This window comes from Syngnathoides biaculeatus, chromosome 6, assembly GCF_019802595.1.
Source record: "Syngnathoides biaculeatus isolate LvHL_M chromosome 6, ASM1980259v1, whole genome shotgun sequence".
In the NCBI taxonomy this organism is placed as follows: domain Eukaryota; kingdom Metazoa; phylum Chordata; class Actinopteri; order Syngnathiformes; family Syngnathidae; genus Syngnathoides; species Syngnathoides biaculeatus.
Genome location: NC_084645.1, coordinates 18,016,663 through 18,043,088, shown reverse-complemented (window position 1 = coordinate 18,043,088; position 26,426 = coordinate 18,016,663). Strand labels below are relative to the sequence as shown.

At 40.2% G+C, this 26,426-nt stretch overlaps 1 protein-coding gene across 1 annotated transcript in view; it reads left to right on the top strand.

Moving 5' to 3' along the window:
• si:dkey-246g23.2 (solute carrier family 66 member 2) overlaps positions 1–26,426 on the top strand; it is a 40,073-nt gene that overhangs the window by 1,811 nt on the left and 11,836 nt on the right. Inside the window, exons 2-4 of the mRNA XM_061821516.1 lie at positions 1,189–1,423; positions 4,041–4,174; positions 23,508–23,724. Coding sequence (XP_061677500.1) covers positions 1,212–1,423; positions 4,041–4,174; positions 23,508–23,724 — 563 coding nt within the window. The 5' untranslated portion in view covers positions 1,189–1,211. The remainder of the gene's footprint in view (positions 1–1,188; positions 1,424–4,040; positions 4,175–23,507; positions 23,725–26,426) is intronic.

The window sequence follows — 26,426 nt, the reverse complement described above, 5'->3', positions numbered from 1 at the left end:
TGGTGGGTCCAGAGATTTTTGCATGTCCATGTCCATTGTTCAAGCCGCTTACCCTCACAAGAGAGTGTTGGAGCCTATCCCAGCTAACATTGTTCTTGTCTTATTTCTGGCAGCGTGCAAGTCCTCGATGGTGGGTAGGAGGGTACCAACAATCTTTTCAGCAGTTTTGATTGTCCGTTGCAGTTGGAGTTTGTCCTTTTTTGTAGCAGCAGTAAATCAGACAGTGATGGAGCTCCACAGTACTGGTTTGATAACCGCTGTGTTGGACTGTCTCAACAGCTCCAATGGCAGGCCATGCTTCCTCAGAAACTGCAGGAAGTAAATCCTCTGCTGGAACTTTTCGAGGATGGAGCTAATGTTGATTTCCCACTTCAGGTCCTGAGAGACTGCATTTCCCAGGAACTTAAGAATCTCGACAGTTGACAAAAAGCAGTTGGGTAGCGAAGGATGCCTCCTGAAATCCAAGATCAGCTCTACAGCCATTTAGCTATAGGTTGTGTCGGCCGCACCAGAGCTCAAGCCTCTCCACTTCCTGTCAACACGCATACTCATCACTGTCTTTGTTGATATCATGAGCAAGGCTTAGCCACGCCCCTCTTGGCAGTGGCCAACCTTTGTTCATGACACATGAGGCCGATGACTGTGATGTCATCTGCAAACTTCAGAGGTTTGGCAGCCAGGTGCATTGAGATGCAGTTTTTTCTGGAAGAGAGAGAAGAGCAGTGGGAAGAGGACACAACCTTGGGGTGCCTCAAGGGCCCAATATTGCAGGTTTCTTGAGAAGCAGCTACAACTACTGGAGACAAAATCTTTGTTTTTTGACACATTTTGCAAAATAAAGATGATTCTGATTAAGAGAATCTATAATTAGCTCAACATAAAAATCTACAAAAATCTGAAGAATTTCAGAATTTTGTGTTTTATGTATTTTATGTTACTTAGCATAATTGCAAAAATGGCCCACTTCCACAAATCTATTTCGAGAGGTGACCCAAAGGGCAGAGTGTGCACTTTGCACTGGTTTTGCTGTCCACCAACCTCAAGACTGGACTACAACAGTGTTGCTTGTCATACCACATAAAAAAAAAATCTATGTATAATAAACATTCACTACCATAGTTCCTGCACTCAAACCCTGATGGTGGATGGTCCTCACACATTACTCTTAGTCACTTTTTCTCTTCTCAGGTTCCTGCTGATGTCCACCTCGTATGATGGATCCTCAGGTAATTCTACAGGAGGAGGAAACTGAGGGCTCATGGATTCTGTTGTCTTGGCTGGCGTCCTGCCTCATGGTGATTGGGGGTGCCCTCCCCTACGTGCCCCAGTACCAGGAGATCCAGAGGAGCAGCAACACTGAAGGCTTCTCTACCAGAGTGTGTCTGGTCTTGCTCATAGCCAACATCTTTCGAATCTTCTTCTGGTAAGGGTAAAGAATAGTTCAAATTTGCTGTGCCATCTTTGCAATTTTAGTTATACTGTATTTTGAGGGCTTCAGCAGTGAAGATTGGGGCTTTTTTGGAACTTAATGTGAAGTGTTGTTAAACATGCACCGGGATCCATTTTCTTTGGATGTTTGCCCAACCTTTTTTTTTTTTTAAATACTTTGTCTTATTCATTTTCGGGATTTTTAAATACAAATTTGTCACTTTCAGCCTTGGATTTATTTGGTAAATAAATAAAATTAAAATACACTAACGTCAGTAAAAAGAGGAGCAATAGAATCGCTAGGAATAATATATATAATAGTCAACATCGCTGGGTTTCAAAGGTCACCGAGAAAAGGTGCATCTTAAGAAGTGATTTAAAAACTTTTAAAGAACAGACCGGTCTGTTAAACAGGAAGGATGTCTTGTGTGCAGTTTTGGAGCTTCACTAGCAAAGGCTCCCTCTCTGGACTTCCCATCAGTTTTTTTTGGACACAGCCGGGAGCTGTTGACATGAATGGGGAGAGTGGGCTCATAAGGGTGAAAAAGTGAGCCAAGAACATGTGTAGTGGTTTTTTTTAGTGATAGCATTCAAAATGAATCCAGAGGTGCCTGGGAGCCCCTTGGAGCCAGTACAGTGAGGGTAAAATGGTGGAAATGTGCTTACATTTCTGTGTGCAAGTTAAAATACATGCAGCTGAGTTTTGTAGCATCTGTGAGCAACGATTGGAATAAATTCTGCCCCCGACATTGCAGCACTCTAGCTCGCTGGATAGAAAGGTATGGCCTATGGTTAGAAAGTGTCGCCTTAAAAAAAGCCTTGGCTTTGATCAGCTGCTTCAAGTGATAAAAAAAGCAAATATAGACAAGCTTACTGAGCTCTCTGGCAAATTTCACTTCAACATCCACCTTGACATCTAGGTTTGAGGTGGTCTGCATGTTTAGAGTGACCAAGGAACCCAGATCTACCTTGGTGCTTACAGCGGTGCAGTCGAAAAACCTTCATGTCTGTCGTCATTGCAAATTTTAACAGATAGTCACTCTTTATTTCCTCAAGATAGTTGAGGAACAAAATGAGAGAATATCCCTTCATATTTCAGAGGAACATGAACGCATAAATGTGGAAAGAAACTTCCATGTTTCTCGAATAAGTAACTAAGTGGAAATACGGCAAAAGTAGCGACGGGGAAATGATACTGAAGTTTTGGAGCTTTTGTCACTCTTCCGGAAGCGGACTGATTTAAAATGCTGTGTCGGAGCTCATGTTAAAACACCGATGTCCCAAGACGGAAGACATTTAATGTCATTGCTGTTTTGCTTCGCGCTTCAGTCCTTCAAAATATTTTCATTTGTTCGCCGTCTTTGATTTTGTGCCATACTCTTTCTTGTGTTTCAACGCATTCTGAGCCAATGACAGTCCGGCAGAATTCACAGGTTTCAAAGGTTTTCCTTTAAAAAAAAAAACAAACAAAAACTTCACACAGTGTTTATGACTTCAAACACCATGATCATTCGCAAAGTAGGAAGCATCTCTAATTCTGTTAGGAACTTTTTCATTCATCCATCCCTCCATTATCCAAGCCACTTATCCTCACAAGGGTCACAGGAGAGCCAGAGCCTATCCCAGCTATGTAGCTTCAGGTGAAAGGTAGACTACATAGACCCTGAACTGGTCACCAGTCAGTCACAGGGCAGATATTAACACCATCACTGTGCAGGAATCCCACACTGCCTGCACCAATGTCAGGCGTGTACACCACTACACCATCAGTGACTCGGGACTTTTTGTTCAGTTTTTTAAATAAAGCTCCAAGCTTTAACTAAACCCTGGATCAACATTTAACCCTTACTATAAATTGTATGTATTCTTTGGGTTAATCTGGAATGTGTTTTAGAGTATGTGGGAGACCACCTGCAGATTTTATTGTCATGACGACCTGATCATAATTTGGTATGAATGAACAAAACATATGAATGACTATACAGACTTTCCCGAACTTTTATTGCTATCATTAGTAAACAGTGCCAGTGCTTCAGTTGGACTCTTTGGAGGTTGCTATGGCTTCCGTTGTCCACCACGTCACTGTCACTGAACTCTTGATGCTTTGAATCTTTTTCATTACAATTGTTAGGAAACCCTCAGTGCTTGATGACGCTTGACTTTCACACCGCTAGAGAAAAGAAATAGGTACCTAGGACTAAGCCTTGTGTGCACCCACATTTGAAGGGAGCTAAGGAGGAAACAGTTCCCAAGGCTGACACAGAACGTCCTGTTTGCCCGATACGACCTGTCCTGTTCCAATACTTTGCCCCGATGCTCATCACCCATTGTTCCAAGCAGAAGATCAGGATGTGATGTTCCACAGTATCAAATGAAGCAGTTAAATCTGAAAGCCAGAAAATAAGTCACCATAACTGTCGCTACGAAGATTCAATTCAAAATATTTAAAAGAGCTGCTTCTCCAACATTAAAATTTGAATGGCAAAATATTTCATTCTGCATGAAATGCCTTTTGTTTGCACATTTTATGCAAACAACTTTTTTTTTTGTACTGTAAAAGTTATCTTTACAAACCAGTACATGTGACTGATGATTTGGTTCCACCTGTGCAGGATTGGGAAGCAATTTGAGCTCACTTTGCTGCTACAGAGTGTGGTGATGATCCTCACCATGTTTACAATGCTCCACCTCTGCTGTATGATCCAAAACACCAACCGTGTGAGCACCAAGCAGCACCGACTTGCAGGTAACCAGCATGGGACCTGAATGTTTCAGGTACAGTGAAAATGTGTAGTTTTGCACGCAACTAAGCTTCCTACTCATTGGAAAAGCTGGGATTCTCAAAACTGTATTTAAAAGTCCTTAATTTACTTGTCATTTCTTCCCTTTTATTTTTCCTTTTTAGGTGTTCTTTTGTGTTTTTTCAATATAGAGTGCTACCACTACTCACAAACGTCTCCTTTTCTTCTTTTTTCTTTCGGCTTGTCTCCAGTAAAGAAAAATTCAGGTTACAAAACGCCTCCTCGGAAAAATATTGTCTCTACTTACAAAAGAAAATTCAGGATACCAAAAGGAAAAATAGGCGCTGGAGCCACCGAATGTAAACATCCTGTATCTTGGTTTGAAAGTGGCACGATAGAGCTGCTCTCCCATTGGGTATCGCCGTAGTATCTTTCTGACATCCCATTGGCTTGGAGGGATGCCAATCTTTACCCATGATGCACATCCTGTATCTTGGTTTGTGTGGCATGTTAGAGCTGCTCTCCCAATGGGTATCACCATAGCATCTTCCTGGCATCCCATCGGCTAGGAGGGACATCAATCTTTACCCATGGTCCTTTTCGTTTCCACTGGTCATTCAGCTGTCACTGAATCACACGCTAGTGCTTTCACACGCTAACCTACATTGGTAAAATACTTTTTTTGTGAGTTTTTCGGTTGTGTTTTTTAGAAGTTTATTCATCTTTCTTCATCATGGGGCCCCAAAAACTTTAGTGGAATTAAATTGTATGCGTGCGTACATTCGTACGTATCTTTTCTCTCAGATCAAACGTTTGCCTCTTCCTCCATTCCTTATGATGCGTTTTGCTTGTCACTCAGCCTTCTCTTCGCATAGTCACTCAACGCCAAAGGTAAATGAACATAATTATTATTATTATTATTTACATTATGTACTTTGAATGCTTTTTTGGGGGAGGTTGGAGGGGCTTGGAAAGGATTAGGCTATTTACATGTAAAAAGCGCTTCTACTTATGAAAAATTCATGTTACAAAATGACTTCCGGAATGAATTTTGTAAGTAGAGGACACCACTGTATATGTATAATATAGTATGGTGCAATAATCTAGATGTAAGCCTACTGTACCATTACCAGCCTGTTTATACAATGAAACGGGAAGCTAGTGGTATGAGTGAATCAATTTTGAAAAAACTAGGGCACATGCTCAGTGAACACATGTGGTATTTTGCGCAACAACATACAACTCAAGTTCTTGTTATATAACGGAGAGAATAGCAGAAGACTAGAATTTAGTAAAACTACATCCTCACCTATCTAGGATTGCGTGTGTGTGTTTTTGTGTCTGTGTGCACACATACACTGTCCCGGAATTGCTGGAGTTGATTGCTTTTGCAAGGAGGCTAACAGAAACTCTGCCTTTGACACATTGTTGTTGGATAAATTATTGGTGCGAAACAGACTTAAAGGAATGTTGAGCTTCATGATTTAAAAAATATTTGATGGGGGAAACTTTCGAAAGTGAGTGTTTTCTCTTGTTATGTTGTTACTTTGGCTCAGGACACAGGTTGACTACATAATGTTCTAAAATGGGTTTGGAGTTAGGAGCAGGTCTATTGCCCATTTTTGGATCAAATATGAAGATCCACCCCTCGCACTATGATACTATGTTCTATCCTGGTATGCTAGCGTAATATTGGACATTACATCTATGCAAAGTGAACAATTGAAGTTAAACATAAAGAAATCCCATAAGGTGAGGAAATACATCTTTATATAGTGATTCCTCCATGGCTAGTTGCTGAACTACTCCATCCCTTCGGTCCGGTTTCACTGAAAAGGGCGGGTGGTGTGCTCTGAACAAGAATAGATCAGAGCAGTCTTTCAGTGAAAGTGAGCTGCCGTTTTGCCACTGCCTGGCATGTCCCACAAATAAGAATTAGTGGCATGTGAAGTAACTTCCTTCATAGGATATGTCAACATACTTTCCAAATATGCAACACTTTTCATCTTCTGTAATTTTGCTTCTGTTTTTAATCTTCTTGCGAAATGTTTTGAGGTGCACTTTCAATAGTTATCATTCTGATCTGTTCTCACAATCATCTCATTGCTTCTCACTTCTGTGGAAATCAGTTTTCTCCTCTTTGACACCTTCTACTGTAAACACTTTTATTTCGAAATCTGTGAAAGTCACCATACACAATCACTTGCGTATCAGTCACTGCCTTCTGAGTAAATTATGGATGTACTGGTCTTCCTTAGCCAACCAAGGATTGTACGAGACAGTTCCATTTAACTTTTGCTTGAGTATTCTTTTTTTAATTTATAGAGAACATTTTTAAATGAGGTTTGACTTCGGAAGTGTGTGTACCTTTTGGGCTCAAACTATCACATCCCTGCACAACCGTAGTTTCCTGTTCCCACTGCACTTGCGTATGTATAACATGGTAAGGAATCGGGGACGTTGCATGGAATTCAACTACGTATATTAACAATATGCTGAAAACCGTCTTGAATTATTGAAGACTTGTATAACATATGTATTGATTTTTCTTGGTTAATTTTTCGTCCATCAGATGGCAGTATTTGGCCAAATATAATAAATTATCAAAAAATTCCAACGAGTCTTGTAAGTATTCAACTGGGCCAATGAATTTCCATGAGCTCTGGCTTCCATATGGAAATGGAGACTACTCCACATTAACTTTTGTGCTTTACCTTGAAAACAGTTGTGGTGTCCGCCATGAATTGCATCATGAACCCAATCTTTGTGCTGTTCTATAAATGTTTCACTGAACAGTGAGCAGCGCGTCCTTCAGATTACTATTATTTTATTTTATTTTATTTTATCATTGCTTATTCCATTATCATTACAGCTTGGTTACCTAACATGCAAGTCCTGCAGTGGGCTTGTTAGCAATTCAAAATATATATTTTTCCCACGCTGTATTACCTCTTTCTCCACAATAAAATGTGATTTTTCTTTTCTTTTTTTCTTTCCAAAACTGGCTTTAAACTGTGCAATAATCAATTTAACAAATGATTTGCAGGTGTCACAGGATACTGTATTTTGGTCATAGAGTACTGGGAAATTTAGTGCATACATTTATTCCATTTTATTTCATGACTTGCCCGGCATGATAAATGCTTTGCATTTGATTGCTGAGTATGATCATTCTGCCACTCACACTTATCTGCAATGCTCAGACAGCAAAGCAGCAGACCAAATGGAGTGCTAGGAAATCAATTGTACACACAAAATACACTCGATGCAGCCCATCGGTTGCATTTATGGCATTTATATCTGGCAACACACACACACACAAAAGGGTTCTGTCTACTTTCAGTGTGTTTAATTAACCCCCTGATAACAGTTTAATTAGCAAGGTAAATTAATTCAGTAGGTGAAAGGGAATTCATTAGCAGTCATACTTTTAGGATTGCTTGTACAGAATCATTTAGAGATGGAAATAAAAAGGCTTTGAGGAAAAACTCCTGGAGATATCGTCATACATATCTTTTCACATTTTGCATTACAGTACATTAATTTAACCCCGTTAGCACACGTTTTCATCAGATGGAAATCTAAATGTTAGTCCAACAAGTGTAAAAATGTATGATTTTTGCTGAGGAGACATTTCTGCATAGTGCAGTCTGTTTTTTTTTAGTTGTTGAATTTCTAACTACAATTTTTTTTTGGGGGGTGTAAGCATTTAAAGTTAGTTCTGCAAGACATTGAATTAATCATTTCCTTTAAGTTTAGCGGCGTTCCAATTACTAAGCATCATTTGAGCTCCAGCAGTAACAAAAAGTCTAAAACCTGTTTTAGATCATTGTAAGCAAAACATTTACAGTACATACACTCACAATTTGATTTCTGTCATGTCTTTGGAAATTTAACTGATGAATTAAATTGTGCTTTTATAGTGTCACCTGATCACAAAACATGTTATTCTACACCACATACAAAAAGTGCTGTGATTGACTGGGAGCCAGTTCATTGTGTACCTCACTTCTTGGTCAAAGATAGGTGGGATAGGCGCCAGCACGCCCGCGTCCCGCGTGAGGTTATGCGGTATGGAAAGTAGATGAATGGATATTCAAAAAGTGTGAAGAGAGATGCAGGTAAATATTTTTAGGAGGAGAAAATTACAAGAGGATTTGAAGAAGCTTTGCCTTGACTTAAAAAAAAAAAAAAACAGCCTAGAATATAATGTATGTGGTGATGGAAATGAGTTGACATTCTAAAATTACAGATAAAGACCTTTCAACCATTCGCTCATCTGTTAAGAGCATTTATTATTTTTGAACACAGTGAAATATCTCAAATAAAATATTTTGAGGCAGCACGGTGGTTAAAGCGTTGGCCTCACAGTTCTAAGAACTTGGATTCAAATCCTGCCCCCAGCTGTGTGGAGTTTGCATTTTCTCCCCATACCTGCTTGGGTTTTCTCCAGGCACTCCGGTTTCCTCCCAAATCCCAAAAACATGTATTCATTGGAGACTCTAAAGTTGCACTTAAGCGTGATTGGGAGTGCGAATGGTTGTCCGTTTCTATGTGCCCTGCGATTAGTTGGCAACAAATTGGGGGTGAACCCTGCCTCTTGTCTGAAGATAGATGGCATAGGCTCCAGCACTCCTGTGACCCTTATGAGGATAAGTGCAATGGTAGATGAGTAGAAGTATGCAAGACCTAAAATAAACAAATTTCCCCTTGGAGAAAAATGATCATTTTCAAGTTTTGATACTACATATGGTCTTAACATCATCACTCGATGGAAATGTGCATCATAAAAGATGATGAGGGATGATGAGATGATGATTTCTGCTTTTTTTTTCTGGTGGCTGCACCGCTAGCAATGACTAAACTACTAATGCTCCATGAACTGTGCAGATAACGCTCAGATTTTGCTGCTTTCCACATAACCAGTTGGGTGGTACTTCTTCAAACATGTAAACTAATTAGTTGTGCTGCCCGTTTTTGAAGATGCTCACAACCTTGGAACTCATCTTAATTTGCACCATGTTTGACCATTTTAAAATCTACATCTGACTGTCCGTGGAGATTCGATTCTGTGCTCATACTTACTTCTGTAAGCAGTTTCAGTAAAATACTCAAGACTGTAATAGCGTCTTATGATGCTTGAAATTGTATATTGTGTTTGTGCTCACAACATATAGCATTAGCAGGAAAGCTCCAGTGAAATGCACTCCACACCCTGATAGATGAATTCAGAGAATGTTATTTTTACTTACGCCTGTCATTCTTTGGAGCTTAGTGCACATTGGTCCTTGACTCTGCAATGTCAAGGAGGAGCAGTGATAGGCACACATCCCTCTGAGCTTTAAACTCATTATTCCCCCCATTAAGCTAAACTGAAATGAGCTCACCCCCAACAATTGCTCCTCCACTCCCACGGCTTTGTTGCACAGTGCTCTCTGATTAGACCCCATCACAGGGAATGACATGATAAGAGTAAAACTCTTATCACCATCCGGCATTCATGTTGTAACATGCTCCTTTTTTCTTATGCATACTGTAACCCTATATTCAATATACTATACAGTACTTTGTGTATCTACTGTTACATAAGGCACAGTAGACGCTCACATGCACAAACAAATCCATACAAGCTTTAAAAATGTCTTTTTCCACATCCAGTGAATGAGTCACCTTAAAGTTGGAGATATGCTATTGATAAATGAAATTTGCATTTCAACAAACCCATTCATATACATTCTTGTATCGGGTTAGGCGAATAACAATCTCATTCCAGCCTAATCCAAAATGCATTTTGTTGCAGCACTCGTTTTTTTCTTGATCTCAAATAAAATATATCCCTTTTCCAACATTCGACATTTTCACATTTCCACATTTACAGAGAAGTAAATACAGAAGAACATTGTGCTCTTTGTTGTGATTTTATTTTTTATTTTTTTTGCTAGAAAGCCAGATTGAGTGTGTGTGCGTGCGTGTGTGTGTGTGTGTGTGTGGTGTGTGTGTGTGTGTGTGTGTGTGTGTGTGTGTGTGTGTGTGTGTGTGTGGTCAATAAGTTATGGAATTTGTAGTTTCCTGACATATTTTTCTTTAAAACTGACTTCTCCAATTGAAGCTAGGTCAATGTGTGCTAAGTAATGAGGAGTGTACATCCTCAACGAAGAATTGAGTGCACGCGTTTGAGTAACCGACCCATCCCTCTCCACACCCACATTTAAATATGTGGGTGTAGAGAGGGATGGATGGGTTACATATTTAAATGAACCGTGCACCCGAGATCCCAATATCTGCATGATCACACTAAAGGAAAAATGAGCTAGGTAATGAAGAAAAAGATTTTTCGTGAATGTGAAGTTGCTCAAAGAAGTGGCGGTGCACAAGTAAATCATCTTTTGGCACGCTGTGCTCCGGCGTTAACACACGAGAGAGGACTGAATTGGACAGCACGTGTGCGGCTGTCAATGCTGCCGAGTCAGAATACCGTACACACGCTGAACTAAAAAAAGAAATGGTCTGAAGGTGGAGGTGAAGCGGAAGACAGCTGGCCATCCCCAAAACAGCCGGAAGAACCGGTGTGGAGGGCCTCACGTCATATGAGGAGAGAACTGCTGCAATCATAGGTGACATTGTTGTCAGGGGTGCTGGGAGCACATGTGGCTGAGTCTGACCACCCTGCAAGGTTAATATCATGTATTTTAGTAAATCACAAGAAAGTGTTCAGACAGTAACCTACACTCAACCCTCTGAGATTAAGGTTCATGCATATAAATGTTTGGTATTTGTAATAAATCTTTTGAATTCAAATACAAGCAAATCAGCATACTAAAGAGGACATCAAAAACTTTTAATCCTGTTTTGACTATTTATTTATGATTTGAATATCAGGAGGTTACGCAGTCGTAGTCACATGCGCTACATGTTTAGGGGATTTGTCAACATTCCCACTTGCTGCTGCCTCCTCCTGACTGGCCGTGTCCTCACCCATGGTCAACTGTACATCGGTTGCACATGATCAAAATGGGATAAAATTACATTTTTACACATTTTAATCATGTGCAAGGAGATGTTTAAATTAAGTAAATTCAAATGGCTTTTTTCAGTGCTTGTGCTGGAGTCATAAATAGCGATTATGAGAGCAGTCGGTGGCAATTGATTTCCTTGATCATTTAAAAGTGTATTCACATATAGTGATGCATTTAAAAAACTCGTTGACAAGTGCAATCTGAGTCGTTGAAATTAAATGTTGCAGGGCATGAATTGTTCTTCAGTGCTAATCTGAACGAACTTTGCCTTGAAAAAGGAAGTACACTACGTTTTTGTGTGTACGGACCTTTTGCAGCCCCCTGGTGTTGTAAATAGAAGTGTATGGATAAGAAACTGTTATTGGTCCCATCATCAGTGAAGCAGGTGGTGGTAGTGTCATGGTCAGTTGGGCATGCATGGCTGCCATGCGAAGCGGTTGTATTTATTGATGATATGACTCCTGACAAACACACCAGGATGAACTCTGAACTGTTTCTGGCAATGTTTATGTGCACGTAATCAGAAAAATTTTTAAGAACTCACTCAGTGGCAATTCAAGGTGCGGATGAATGATGAACCGAAGCATACTGTGAAAGCAATCAAAGTTGTATTTATTTTTTTAAGGCCAAGGACTGGAATTTTATGCAATGTCCAAATAAATCACCTGAACTGAATGCGAGTGAGCGTGTGTTTCATTAGGAACAACATGGCTGCGTCAACACAACAAAATTGGTAACTGCCTTCACCTATTGTTACTATATGTTTCTGTAATAATATTGTGAAATTTCATCACGTGTCCACTAATTTCTCTCACGCCAAGCCATTAATGGTCTTTATCTATGCAGCCCTTATGAAGGTCAACTTCTTTGATTGGAAAACCTCTAGACACAGTGTTTTATTGTGCCTCAAATACCAGTCGTTCCTCACTCACAATTACCCTGGGATTTCTTTTCCAGTCACAATATCTTTGATCTATAGCCGCTTATCTCATGAGAAAGAAATCCTCCCATTGGACCTCTTAAATAGTTTTGTCCACTGGGCTGTTATCTCAACCGCAGGACTACTCCCCCTGGTCAGCAAAGGATTTTTATTGGACTCATTGAACTGCAGGCGTACACAGGCTTAACATTGAGAAAACGTTTGTTCTTTAAAAGAAAGATATTTTATTGTTTTACAAGTTACAGGTCTACCAGGTGCCTTTTTTTGTCAATTCTTCAATATGAATAAAATACTAAGGATTGAAATTACTGTACTTAAGGGCCCTCGGTCCGACAAAAGACTACAAATAATAACATCAATATAAAAATCTAAAAACCATGCTATCTACAATATAAAAATGATTAATTGAATGTGAAAATATCAAAGCTAAAAAAAATATTTAAGGTCAGAGATCCATGGAAAATAAGACATAAATTAGATGACAAAACCTAATGCTGCTAATGTGGCTGATGTGACCCTGAGTCAGATGTGTGTGTGCTTGTATTGTGTGTATGTGTGTGTGGGGCATCAGATTTCAGGTGGGTAAACGATAGAAGAGGTAGAGGGGCAAAGCGGGCAGAAAGTTCAGATTCCTGATAGCCTGGTGAATAAACAGTCTTTCAGTCGACTAGTTCTGGACCGGGGACACTGCGGTCTCCTCCCTGATGGCCTTTATATATCCATAACCAATGGGTTTAAGAATCTAAATACAAGCCAGAGCGTGGGGATAAACTGGATGGATAAAACTCCAGCATGCAAATTTAAAAGGGTAAGTTTTCAATATAAAAAAAGTTAAAAAGTAACTTTTTGCCACTGTAATTAGGATCTGACAATAGTACTTGTGATTTTTGAGTGTGCCTCATCAGTGTATCCAAATGTGGACAACAAATGATTTGCACTGTGCAAGTCACACTTCTGTATCTGATTGGTTGTTTTTCCTCAGACGCAAGATCGTGCACTGAAATACCATCCAAAAATGAATATGTCATGCCTAATTTGGTAATTAAAATCTTGTATGATGTCATGTAGTTTAATTACACAGATGTGTATAACTATTTACTTTAACTACAAAGTGATCCTGCACTACAAAAGAAAAAAATTACAGGATGACTGTTTCATCAAATCACAGTTGACTCAATTTCTGTGCAGGCTTGTCGTACTTTTTTATTTATTTATTTTATTCCATTTAGTTTATGTTGATTGTGTACTTATGAATTTGTTTTCATAAACTTTGACTTGAATTATATAGACGAAAATTCTAAAGGGCTTGTACTGCGGTGGACCTCTACCAAATGCAATAAATCTTTCTGAGACTCAATGTATGGCTAATGATACAGTCCGTATCAATCTCATTATCTTTCATCCTCCTTTTTCAGTCGCCCATTTAGTGGTGCGTTCACGTTTGTGAGACGTCTCCGAGGCAGATAGAACAAGTCAGATCCGAACAAGAGAACGTGGGAGCCTAAGTGTAGTTAATTGGATGTCCTGCTCCTGTCTTTGTCATGTGCTCCCAGCAGATGGAAGGAGGTGTGAAGTGCTCCAGTGATGCATCACCTCTTTAATTCCATCCTCCCCTATCAGCACCTCCTCCAACGTGAGCACCAATGTCACTGCTATTCAGAAACTTTGGCTTCTCCTCTCTGTCCGTCAACAACAAAAACACAGATGGGGCAAAAGGTTTTTTTCATCCCTTGAACTTTTAAATTTCTCTATTCTTTTGCAATGGTTGACAACCGCGTTGTTTGTGGATTTAACATTTCTTACATCAGCATCCTTTTTTTTATTTTACCAATTGTTAAAAATAGAGGTCATTGTTACAAAAATTAATGCACTTTACCTATGTATATTTCTGTTATATGCAGCAGTTATAAAAGTAAAGGGAATCACCTGAACTGAAAAAAGGGAATGAAAGAGCTTACATCTTAATCCCACTACATCTAACTTAGCTTTATAAAGAAAGAGGGTCCATTAATGATGACAAAATTATTTATGCTACTTTATCAGAAAGTTGTACTCAAACCACTTGTTGTTCCACATCTTGAGGCAGTGTTGCAAGTGTTAGGGAAAATAGTACAATGGGTATAGTTTTTTTTCACCAAAAAGTATTGAGAAAAATATAAGGAAAGTAAAGGTGCATTTACATTAGTTGAAATTGTAAGAATGGTGAACAACTGCAACGCAGTGTGTTTGTCTTTGGCTTGTTGTTGGAATTGTAAATTCATGGAGCTTTACTTTCCAAATCAATACCAGTTTCATTAGTATACAGAGGCCTGCAAGTGATGAAAACGCCAAAAACCAGCACCCCCAATGAATCCAATATGACCCCAGCCCTAAATCCGTCTTTAAACTAGAGCGATCTTAAGTCATAAGAACTAATGAGCCCAAAAAACAGCATGATGAGACACCTGTGGTGGTCAACTGCTTTATAGACACAATTTGTGTGTTTGTAGTGCAAATAAATCTTTTACCTGGAGGACTGTTTTCCAGGACTGAAGTTTTCCACAGCATTCCATTCCATTTCTCTGCAGGACACACAGATCGCACATGCGTGCGCGCACACGCACGCACACACACAGTCCTAACCCCCGCTACACTCAAATCAATCCATCCATCTTCCAAGCCGCTTATCCTCACAAGGGTCACAGGAGTGCTGGAGCCTATCCCAGCTAACTTTGGGCAAAAGGCAGACTACACCCTGAACTGGTCACCAGTCAGTTATGAATCAATCTCACGCTGCCTGTACCAAAGTCAGGCGTGTGTACCCAAAATCCTTGGGTATGTATGTAGATGTATTTTTTGGAATCTATCACATATTTATGCTGTTGTCATGGTAACATTTGATGTGAAAATACTCTATTCATCCTTAAAGGGAACATTCTGTTTATACACATGCAGAAATAAATTCCATTGCCTTGAAGGCAGGCGAGGGATGTCAGATTGAGGAGGTTGTGATGGCTGTGAGTGGCATCGCAACAATATTTGAAGCAGAGTAGAATCACGTTTTTTTTTCCCATTTTGACCCGAGTTTTTGTACCCATTATCTTGTTCAGCAATGAGGAAACTGGACCCTATCCCAGGTGACTTTGGGTAAAGGTCTGATTTCCCGTCAGTCTGAGGACTAAGTGAATGGGACACTGCCAATGAATTGACCTTGGATCTGTTTTCTCAAAGATAGGGAGATGTGAGCCACACCACTACCAAGGCACAGATTAATATGCAATTACCAGATGATCAAAGATGAATGCTTATCAGGTTTTCCATTTTACATTTAAAGAGGCAGTTTTAATACTACTTATCACCCACTGACTGAGAAGGTCATGGTAGGCCAGCAAGTGTATTCTGTCCGGGGTGAGAATGTTCCATTTTTTGTGAATTTAGGAAAAGTGTGTTGGGCATGGGCGGCGTCCTCCATGTTGAATATGTCAGTTCTGGCTGCCACTCCAGCCGCTCCATCTCCTCAGTCAGAGTAGAGGGAGTGCGGCGCTATGAATAACTGAACGGCACACTCCAACAACACTCACTTGGTGTGAATTTCCAATCGTACCCTATGTAAATGAATTTGGGAGTTAATCAGAGGTTGCTATTATACTCGTGACGTTGAGGAGGATTTTGGCAGACGCTTTGTGGCAGATGTGAGCAAATTGCATACAGAGATCACTTTACTGTCACACAACAGAATAATGTGGCCCAGAGGCAGAGTCTTAATTTGTTTGGTTTATTCATTGTATACAAATGCTACAAAAGCATTTGTGACAGGTTGGGCAGTGAAGCAACAAATTAGAAAATAGATGAAAGATCAGAACACCAGAAGTGATGTGTGAAAAATAAATATGTTCATTGTTGTGAATCCCCCACGCAGATCATCTGTTAAAAAAAAAAAAATATATATATATATATATATATATATATATATATATATATATATATATAAGTATATTATAGAAAATAAAATTTCGCCATTAGCTTTTTGTTTTGTGTACGTCTGTGTGGGGATTTGTGTCTACTACTAACTTATTACATGCTTATGTTTGAACACAGTAAGTCAGATGTACTTTTTATGGAAGGCAGGAAAAAGTCCTTTAAAACAAACAAGTACTTGTTTATGTTGCCAGCACTGTTTAAGGAACTCTAAGTACTATATATTCCAGGTGAAATGGTGACACCAAGCTACAGAGGCATATTTATAGTTATTATTCTTTACTGTTAGTATTTATTGCGGAGGGTGCAGTTTAGTTCAGTCCTAGGATTAATTGAGTGCTGAAAACTTTGGTAGAGGCCCGCGGCCTTTCAGTTTCCCAATTTGTTTTTTAGAAATCCACTTTTTAAATCCAGTAAATGAAATGAAAAGTACATTTCAGTAAAAATGTAATTGAATGAGTTTAAAGGGCATGCAGAGAAAATAGAAGTCTTTGAAAAATTGTATCTTCCTTTTCTCTACCAGCTGTTTTTCTTCCCAAAGAATGTCTCTTCTGCTTTTCGTGGCACAGAAATGGACTCAAAATTAAAGAGAGCAAGTGGGTGGTGAGGTCAGAACTGCTCTTTGTAAAAATAATTGCAGAGCACCCTGGGTGATCACAGTGGGGGAAGAAAAAAAAGTTATAACTTTCAGATCATTTATTCTGTGAGATGGTATTTGACCAGGCGGAACAGTGGTGAGAGCGTGAGCCTCACAGTTCTGAGGACCGGGGTTCAAATACCGACCTTGCATGTGTGAATTTTGCATGTCCTCCACATGCCTTTGTGGGTTTTCTCTGGGAACATCCCAAAGATATGCATGAATTGGAGACTTTAAATTGCCATTAGGTGTGGTTGTGAGTGTAAATGCTTCTTTGTTTCTAGATCCCAAACAAACAAAAATCTCACCAAAAGTAGATACAGTACATTTATTTTTGTACGTACTTACTGCCATCTAATAGAACAATAGATAAACAATAAGGTTCGAGATAGATAAAAAAATATGCATTATTTACTGTAAATATGTAATTTGGAGCAATTAAGTACACAACCATATACAGTAAATGAACAAGTAATTTCAATGGACACATTGCTCATCTTGTGATCAGATCGGTTATCGTTTTATTTAAACTCGCTGATCATTGGTCTTCGTCAATTCAGCGAGTAGGTAAATCTGCAGATGCCAAATAGCAAGTATGTGCGGGTCTACTGTATAACTGTTGTGGTCATGAGCTAACATCACGGACACAGTGACTGACCACATGATACAGTACGAAACAACATGACAAGTTGATGTCGCACAGACAAGGCAAATAGACCTTTGAGCACTGACAAACAGCCAACAAGAGAACGACAACTTTCACACATCTTCAAACCAGCAGACAGACTTCTTTCTCACAGTGCTGAGTCAGCATGTCTTCACTCAGGCCCCCCAAGCTGTCACTTTCTATGTCCGTCTCAGTGGCTCTTTTCCCCCCTCTGTGCCGGACTGTTGAGCGCGGCTTAATGGCAAACGCTTGCAGTACGGGGTTCATACATCTCCTTCAATGACTCACGGGCACTCTATTTCTCCCTGAATCTCTGTCCCTGCATTTCTCATCTGCTTCCTTGTGAAACTGTTGCTCAGTTCTGTCAGTGCTGCAGTCTATAGAAGACGATAAGATGTCGTGATCACATGTGTGAACTTTGGCAGCCAGACTTCACCTCTTTCTCTTGCCACTCTACCCTCATATGAGTATGTTATCCTCTTGCCCACACACAATGAAGAAAATGAGTATTTGAACACCCTGCCATAGTGAAAGTTCTCCCACTTGGGAATCAGTCTGATACTTTCATCATTGGTGCATGTCCACTGTGAAGGAGATAATCTCAAAAGAAAAATTCAGCAATATGATTTTTTAACGATTTGAACACCTATCACCTTGTATTCTGACTCTCAAAGACCTGTTAGTCCACTTTTAAAAGTCCACCTACACTCCATGTATTATCCTGAATCAGATGCACCTGTGTGAGGTTAGCTCCATAAAGACACCTGTCCACCCCATACAATCAGTAAGACTCAAGCTTGTAACATAGCCAAGACCAAAACGCTGTCCAATGACACCAACAACTAAATTGTACAACTCCACACGGCTGGAAAGGGCTATGGAGAAATTGCCAAGCAGTTTGGCGAAAAAATGTCCACTGTTGGAGCAATCATTAGAAAATGGAAGAAGCTATACATGATGGTCAATCTCAATCTGAGTGGAGCCCCATGCAAGATATCACCTCATGGGATCTCAATTATCCTTAGAAAGGTGAGGAATCGGCCCAGGACTACACGACAGGACATGGTCAATAACCTGAAAAGAACTGGGACCACCATTTCCAAGGTGACTGTTGGTAATACACTAGACGCCATGGTTTGAAATCATGCATGGCACGGAAGGTTCCCCTGCTTAAACTACCACATGTCAAGGCCCGTCTTAAGTTTGTCAATGACCATTTGGCTGATACAGAGGAGTCATGTGAGAAAGTTTTGTGGTCAGATGAGACCAAAATTGAACTTTTTGGTCATAATTCCACGAACCGTGTTTGAAGGAAGACAAATGATGAGTTCCATTCCAAGAACACCATCCCTACTGTGAAGCATGGGGGTGGTAGCATCATGCTTTGCGAGTGTTTTTCTGCACATGGAACAGGGCGACTGCACTGTATTAAAGAGAAGATGACCGCGGCCAAGTATTGTCAGATTTTGGGGAACAACCTCTTCCCCTTAGTCAGAGCATTGAAGTTGGGTCATGGCTGGGTCTTTCAACATGACAATGACCCGAATCACACAGCCAGGAAAACCAAGGAGTGGCGCCGTAAGAAGCATATCAAGGTTCTGGCGTGGCCTAGCCAGTCTGCAGACCTAAACCTAATAGAAAATCTTTGGAGGGAGCTGAAACTCCGGGTTTCTCAGCGACAGCCCAGAAATTTGTCTGGTCTAGAGAAGATCTGTGTGGAGGAGTGGGACAAAATCCCTCCTGCAATGATGATGGTGAACAACTACAGGAAATGTTTGACCTCTGTAATTGCAAACAAAGGCTACTGTATGAAATATTAACATTGGTTTTCTCCGCCGTTCAAATACTTATTTGCAGCTGCATTACACAAACAAATCGTTACAAAATCATACATTGTAATTTCAGGATTTTTTTTCTAGATTATCTCTCTCACAGTAGACATGCACCTAAGGTGAAAATTTCAGACTCCTCCATGATTTCTAAATGGGAGAACTTGGAAAATAGCAGTGTGCTCAAATACTTTTTTTCTTCACTGTACCTCTTTGGCCCCTGTTGTAGTGGTTGAGTTGCTTTACATCAATAGTGCATTGAAGAGTAGATGGTGAAAATGTTTCTCACCTTCTTGGAGATATTTGAAGCATGGCTCTGACCTCATTACTCATCAGACCCAAGGCAATTTGTAAAAGGCCACATCCAATTTCCAGGTAGTAGCATTACAACTAGTGAGCCAGCTCTCAATAATCAATAAAAGAGTTTGATGACATCCCTACCTTTATAGAAAAAAGACTGAAAGAGGCCTTCAGGGTAAAAATTGAAATTGCCTTATCGACTAATAGAATTTCAATTAAAAGCAAGTGATCAATGGAAGTGGATAAAAATCAACCCAATATGTTTTTTTGTTTGTTTTCATCTGGGAAATGGCGGCGTACACTTAGACAAAACCCTTGTATTAGGCATGAGGAAAAAATGCAAAGCCATCCATTCTCTACCACATACCCTTTTCAAAGCTGTGGGGCACTGGAGCCTATCCCAGGTTACTGCAGGAGAAATGCAGACTACATCCTGAACTGCTCATCAACCATTTCTGGGGAATATTTAGAGACAGACAACTATTGAGACTCAGGTTCACATTGGCACTAATTGGGAACTGAGCACACGCTGCCTGCACCAAAGTGCGGTGAAGGTACATCTACACAAACAGCAACTCTGGCAGATTAATTAATTAATCAAGTCGTCATTAGTTGCAGCCCCAGTGTAGTTTTCTCGTTCTTTCTTTGTTTGCATACATTCTCAATGAGTACCTTTTCGTTTACCTGAGAACACTTGCACTTGTCTGATCTTGGAAGCTAAGCAGGGGAAGTCTTGGATAGTGCTTGGATGGGAGACCACTTGGGAATAGCTGGGGTTGAGGGGTAGGCCAATCACCTCCTCCCATGAAATGTATGGATAACAGAAACTGCAATTGTAGCCTCATGTACCTCATGGCATTAAAAGCTCTCTCACTAAGCCGTTCTTTCTCCTACAGTCCAGAAATTATGTCCACTCAATCATCTACAGTATATATTTCTTGCAGTGGTTGTGTCAACACGAGCTGGAGACTATCCCAGTGGACTTTGAACCACTACACTTCTGGCCCATCTAAAATCATATGTTATATTAATTAAAGAAACCAAATAGCCCATTTTGTCATGGACCGGCGGTGCGGTGGCGGACCGAAATGCAGGACTCCCAGACAAAGGCATGATGTTCAATGGGCTTTATTATAAACTGTGTTGTGCACGACAACACAGTCCAAGAAGGCAAGATCCACAAAACAAGAAACAAGTTCCAGTAACTATGAGATAACTAAAAAGCGTAACAAAAGCGTGATTGGGCTATAACGGCGCAGTGGCGGAGTAACCCAGGGTGTGGTAAACCATACTCAACGAACTGGCAAATGCCAGTGACAAAACTCCAACTTAAGTAGATGGTCTAATCACAGCGCCTCATGTGAAACAGGTGTGACCAGCGACAGCTGTCATAGATGAAACCGCTCAGGGCAGTGGCCAGGCCACGCCCTTCTTGGCTGTGGTCCAGCCTCGCACATGACACATTGGTCTGAAATGTGTCATTCTCATGATTGACTGTTTTTCCCTCCACTGTTTTCTCCAGCGCTTGTGCTGCCTAACCCGACCGACAAAGATTAAACAGGATACTTACAGTAATCCAGAGGAATCGTGTCACATGGTAATGATTCCCTGTGGATCAATCAAAAGACTGTATCAAGCTTCCCGCTTTAGGTACTGTAGTACCAAAGTCTGTCGTGAAAGGTGTGGAGAAAAAAATTGTGCAGAGTAGTTATTTATTTTGTACCCTTTTTGACAATGGAAATGCAAAACAGTTTGCTGCTTTGCTGGGCTGAACCTTATTGCTTGATGAAAACAACAGTGAGTTCGCCAGAAGAAAAAAAGTTTTGAGTGGGAAGAAGTGAGCTCATCCAGTAGAGGAAGCTTGGGATGATGTATGATATGAGCGGAAAACTAAAAGGGAGCCCACATGAATGATGCATGACCTCTCAGAGCAATTTGATTATCCAGGTAAACATAGCAAGCAAAACAAGTGGGAGATGAAATGGAAGAAATATAGCTGATGAAAGTACAGTAGGTGGGTTGCTCTATACAGTAATATCTGTGAAAATGGACCAGTGTGTGCAGTATGAGGGTCAGTATTTAAGTGTGCGTGTGCGGGATGAGAGGAGGAGGGGGTCAGTGCACGTGGGTATGCATGTGTATGTTTTGCCAATAAGCTGATGGGAGGCTCTCTACATTGGAAATCACAATGTTACAGGCACAAGTTAACAAGCTGGTGTTGTCGATATGTTTATACTTTAAGATGGTGGCCTGATGAGAAAGTTAATGGAAGGACTTTGTTAATGAGGAAGGGCAGTCTGCACGTGTCTGTGAAGTCTGAAACCATCCACGGGTGTAGAATGACTTGACATTTTTGCAAGTTTTTGCAACAAAGCAAAGAAAAAATGCTTGCGCATATCTGAAAATGGTCAGTGTCAAGTTTTGAGGCACAAGTCAGTCCCCAATAGTTGATGTGTGTGCTCTATGCATACTGAGGCCTGTGTTTGTGTATCCCCTTTCCTTGTGTTATAAGCTGTGAGCAATGCTCAGTCTTTTGTGGTTCATGGTAATAAAGCTATTAGTCATGTTCACCGTTTCCCACAGTGCATTCAATACAAGAGGTCTCCTCTCTGATATCTGAAATGCAAAAGGCAGATAGAGCTTCACTGAATTAAATGGAAAACATTCCAGAATTTTTATGTGCACTAATGCATATTACATGTAAGATTATTCATACGGAGGAAAAAAAACACAAAAATCAAACCATTTCAAAGTCTGACTGCATAAGGACAAAGGCGGCAGAAGCTTGAAAACTATTGTTTTCCTCTTGTCGCTTGTCACTCACTGCCAGCTGACACATTTGATCTTTTTGCTACACAGCTTTTGGGTTAATTTCGAATAAATGTCCTGTCTTTAGATGTCAAGCCCAAAATTGGCAGCAACCTGTTTTCCACCACCCCATCATCATCCATAAGTAATGAGTAATGAGTAGCTGATGACCTAATATTTTGGGTGGTTTAGTGGACAGTGACAAGGATGGATTGTGTCAGTCTGATTATTATTTTTTTTATATTTCTAAATTAAGTCCATTGCAATACCAAAAGAAAAAAAATGATTAAAGTTAGAAATTAGATTGCATTTGGACTTAAACTAATGTGGAATACAAAAAAGTATTGATACTGAGAAGTATTTTATAACAACACTAACCCGCATAAGCTCCATGTACATGTTTTAAATCCACTGAAAAAAAAATTGTAAATCCCGCCACAACTCCACAAATTTGTCAGTCAATAATTTGATTTTGCCTCAAAACTATGCCTCAAAATTATATCTGTATTTGTGATTAATTCAAAGCAGTTGACAAAAGTTTTTTTTTTCTTTAGTAACCAGAAAATTTTATTTCTTCAGTTTTCTTTAACTTTTAAAATAGTTAAAATAGTTCAATTTCAAGGAACCTCAGGGAACAAAATACCTGCTCTCCCGCGACCCTTGTGAGGATAGGTGACTTGGAAATGGAAATGGCGGGGAAAAAAGAGCTCGTGCTGGTTCTGATTTGATATTTTTACTTAGTGACTGTTGATTGTTTCCTTCTCCATTCAAGGAGAAACCCACCCACTGTGGCCATTTTGTTGTTTGTATTTGCAAGGCAGAACGTGATCAATAGATTGCCAGAGTGGGAAAATTGTAAGGTAGCCTTACATTTTCTTCATCTCTGACCTAATTTTACCAAAGGGCAGGTTATCCAAAAGTAAATGAAATGTAAAAGGTTTTGGGCCCCTCATTTATCTTGTTCCATTCCCTCATGCGTGAGCACAATATGGATTTAGGTGAGCTGACTTTGCAGAATTTTTATGCATCCTTTAATGAAACACTCTATCTAATTCATCTTACCTGCTATATACCGGAATGCTTTCAATCATTTCCTGTCTCCACTGCTCTTATGTTTTGATATGCACATCCTGTTGCAACAAACACACCTAACGGTCTGCTTTTTTCAACTCTGCCCTCTCCAGACTTGGATTTGCATTATTTCTGGAAGTGGAATGCGTTTGAGGACTACCTCCTCTTCTGCTTTGGCCTCACTGTCCTTTGTGCTGTGGTCACCATGCTGCTGTTGGACTCTGCCATGTTTATAGAAATTCTGGGGTCCCTGGCTGTGGTGTTTGAGGCCATGCTGGGCCTCCCTCAACTACTGCAGAACTTCCACAACCACTCCACCAAAGGCATGAGGTATCGTACCAATAGAGAGGTCAAATACAGTTTGGGAATGAGCTGCAATCACACACATTTTCTCCCTCACTGGCCACAAAAGCAAGTAATTTCCATTTTCATGACTAAGTATGCAAATCAGGTCATTTGTAATCATAAGGGGGATATGTTGAAAAAAAGTTAGGTTTTTTGTGTTTTTTCTCGAGTTTACACCATAATATGCATAGATGTATGCCCTGGTACAGTGAAGAAAATAAGTATTTGAACACCCTGCTATATTGCAAGTTCTCCCACTTAGAAGTCATGGAGGGGTCTGAAATTTTCATTGTAGGTGAATGTCCACTATGAGAGAGATAATCTAAAAAGAAAAATCCAGAAATCACAATGTATTTTTTTAAACGATTTATTTGTGTGATACACCTGCAAATAAGTATTTAAACACCTGAAAAAAAACAATGTTAATATTTGGTACAGTAACCTTCGTTTGCAATTACAGAGGTCAAACGTTTCCTGTCGTCGTTCACCCCGTTTGCACACACTGCAGGAGGTATTTTGGCCCACTTCTCCACACAGATCTTCTCTAGATCAGACAGGTTTCTGGGCTGTCGCTGAGAAACACGGAGTTTCACCTCCCTCCAAATATTTTCTATTGGGTTTAGGTCTGGAGACTGGCTAGGCCACCCCAGAACCTTGATATGCTTCTTACGGACCCACTCCTTGGTTTACCTTGCTGTGTAGACCCTGCCACGCCCCATCTTCAATGCTCTGACTATGGGAAAGAGGTTGTTCCTCAAAACCTCCAAATACATGGCCGCGATCATACTCTCCTTAATACAGTGCAGTTGTCCTGCCCATGTGCAGAAAAACACCCCCAAAGTATGATTCTACCACCCCCATGCTTCACAGTAAGGATGGTGTTCTTGGGATGGAAGTCATTATTCATCTTCCTTCAAAAACACGGTTCGTGGAATTGTGACCAAAAAGTTCCATGTTGGTCTCATCTGACTACAAAAGGGTCACAACTTTCTCCCATGACTCCTCTGTATCATCCAAATGGTCATTGGCAAACTAAAGACGAGCCTTGACATGGGCTGGTTTAAGCAGGTGAATCTTCCGTGCCATGCATGATTTCAAACCATGACATCTTAGTGTATTACCAACAGTCACCTTGGAAACGGTGGTCCCAGCTCTTTTCAGGTCATTAACCAAGACCTGTCGTGTAGTCCTGGGCTGATTCCTCACCTTTCTCAGGATCATTGAGACCCCACGAGGTGATCTCTTGCATAGGGCTCCACTCCAATTGAGACTAACCATAATGTTTAGCTTCTTCCATTTTCTAATTATTGCTCCAACAGTGGACCTGTTTTCACCAAGCTGCTTGGCAATTTCTCCGTAGCCCTTTCCAGCCGTGTGGAGTTGTACAATTTTGTCTCTGGTGTCTTTGGACAGCTTTTTGGTCTTGGCGATGTGACAAGTTTGAGTCTTACTGATTGTATGGGGTGGACAGGTGACTTTATGCAGCAAACGACTTCACACAGGTGCATCTGATTCAGGATAATATATGGAGTGGAGGTGTAGACTTAAAGGCGGACTAACAGGTCTTTGAGCATCAGAATTCTAGCTGTGATTTCTGGATTTTTCTTTTTCGATTATCTCTCTCACAGTGGACATGCACGTGTGATGAAAATTTCAGACCCCTCCATGATTTCGAAGTGGGAGAACCTGCAATATAGCAGGGTGTTCAAATACTTATTATCTTCACTGTATACTGATTCAGTACCTGATTACAAAGTCAGCTACTACAGTGTCTTTAGGTTTAAACGCATCATTTGAGTGAAAGAGCTCATTGCTGCAGTTCACAGGTCAAAAAAATAATAATTGATTCATGTTTTACTCCACCAATGTGCTTTTGCATCTCAGTCTTTGTCTGCCAGTGCTCTTCTTTGTTCTATAGACAATGCATCTCAATGGCACTGCAGCACTAATAATACCTGGTAACTATTGGTACTTAGTTTACTTTCATGCTAGTCATGTAACATAGGAAGTGAAGTTATAATACACTGTAATTGGATGAATTGGGGTGGTAAGATCATATATATTCTAACTAAACACGTCAGTAATTGAACAGATTACTTATTGGATCAGTGGAACAAATAATGAAGCATTGATTAATTGACAAATGATGTCGATGGATGGATAGGATGGCTGATGTATGCTCAATGGATGTTTTGTAGAAGGACCATTAACAAACTGGTGAGGTTGAAAAAAAACTGATAACGATGATGGATGTAAGTAGATGATTCCTAATTTAGTGGATGGATGAGATTAATGAATGAATGAGTCACTGACTGACTGACTGACTGGATGTATGGATGTATGGATGGATGGATGGATGAATGGATGGATGGATGGATGGATGGATGGATGGATGGATGGAAAAAAAGGGTGTATGGGTCCCTAGTTTGATGAACGAAATATATATATAAGGACGGATATATTTATATCATGGATGGGCTAATAAATGGGCTGGGTAAGTGGGTGATTGTAGTTTAGGGTAATAAATGGATGATAAAATTATGACTAAGGATGGATGGTCAGATCACAAGTGGCTTCAGATGGTGTTCTAAAGGTAATGTCAAGTCTTGAAGCCCATTTATTTGTCAGATGTCAATACCGTGGTTCACTCAAGGAAATTCCAGACCATCCCCATTTATCAACTGTCA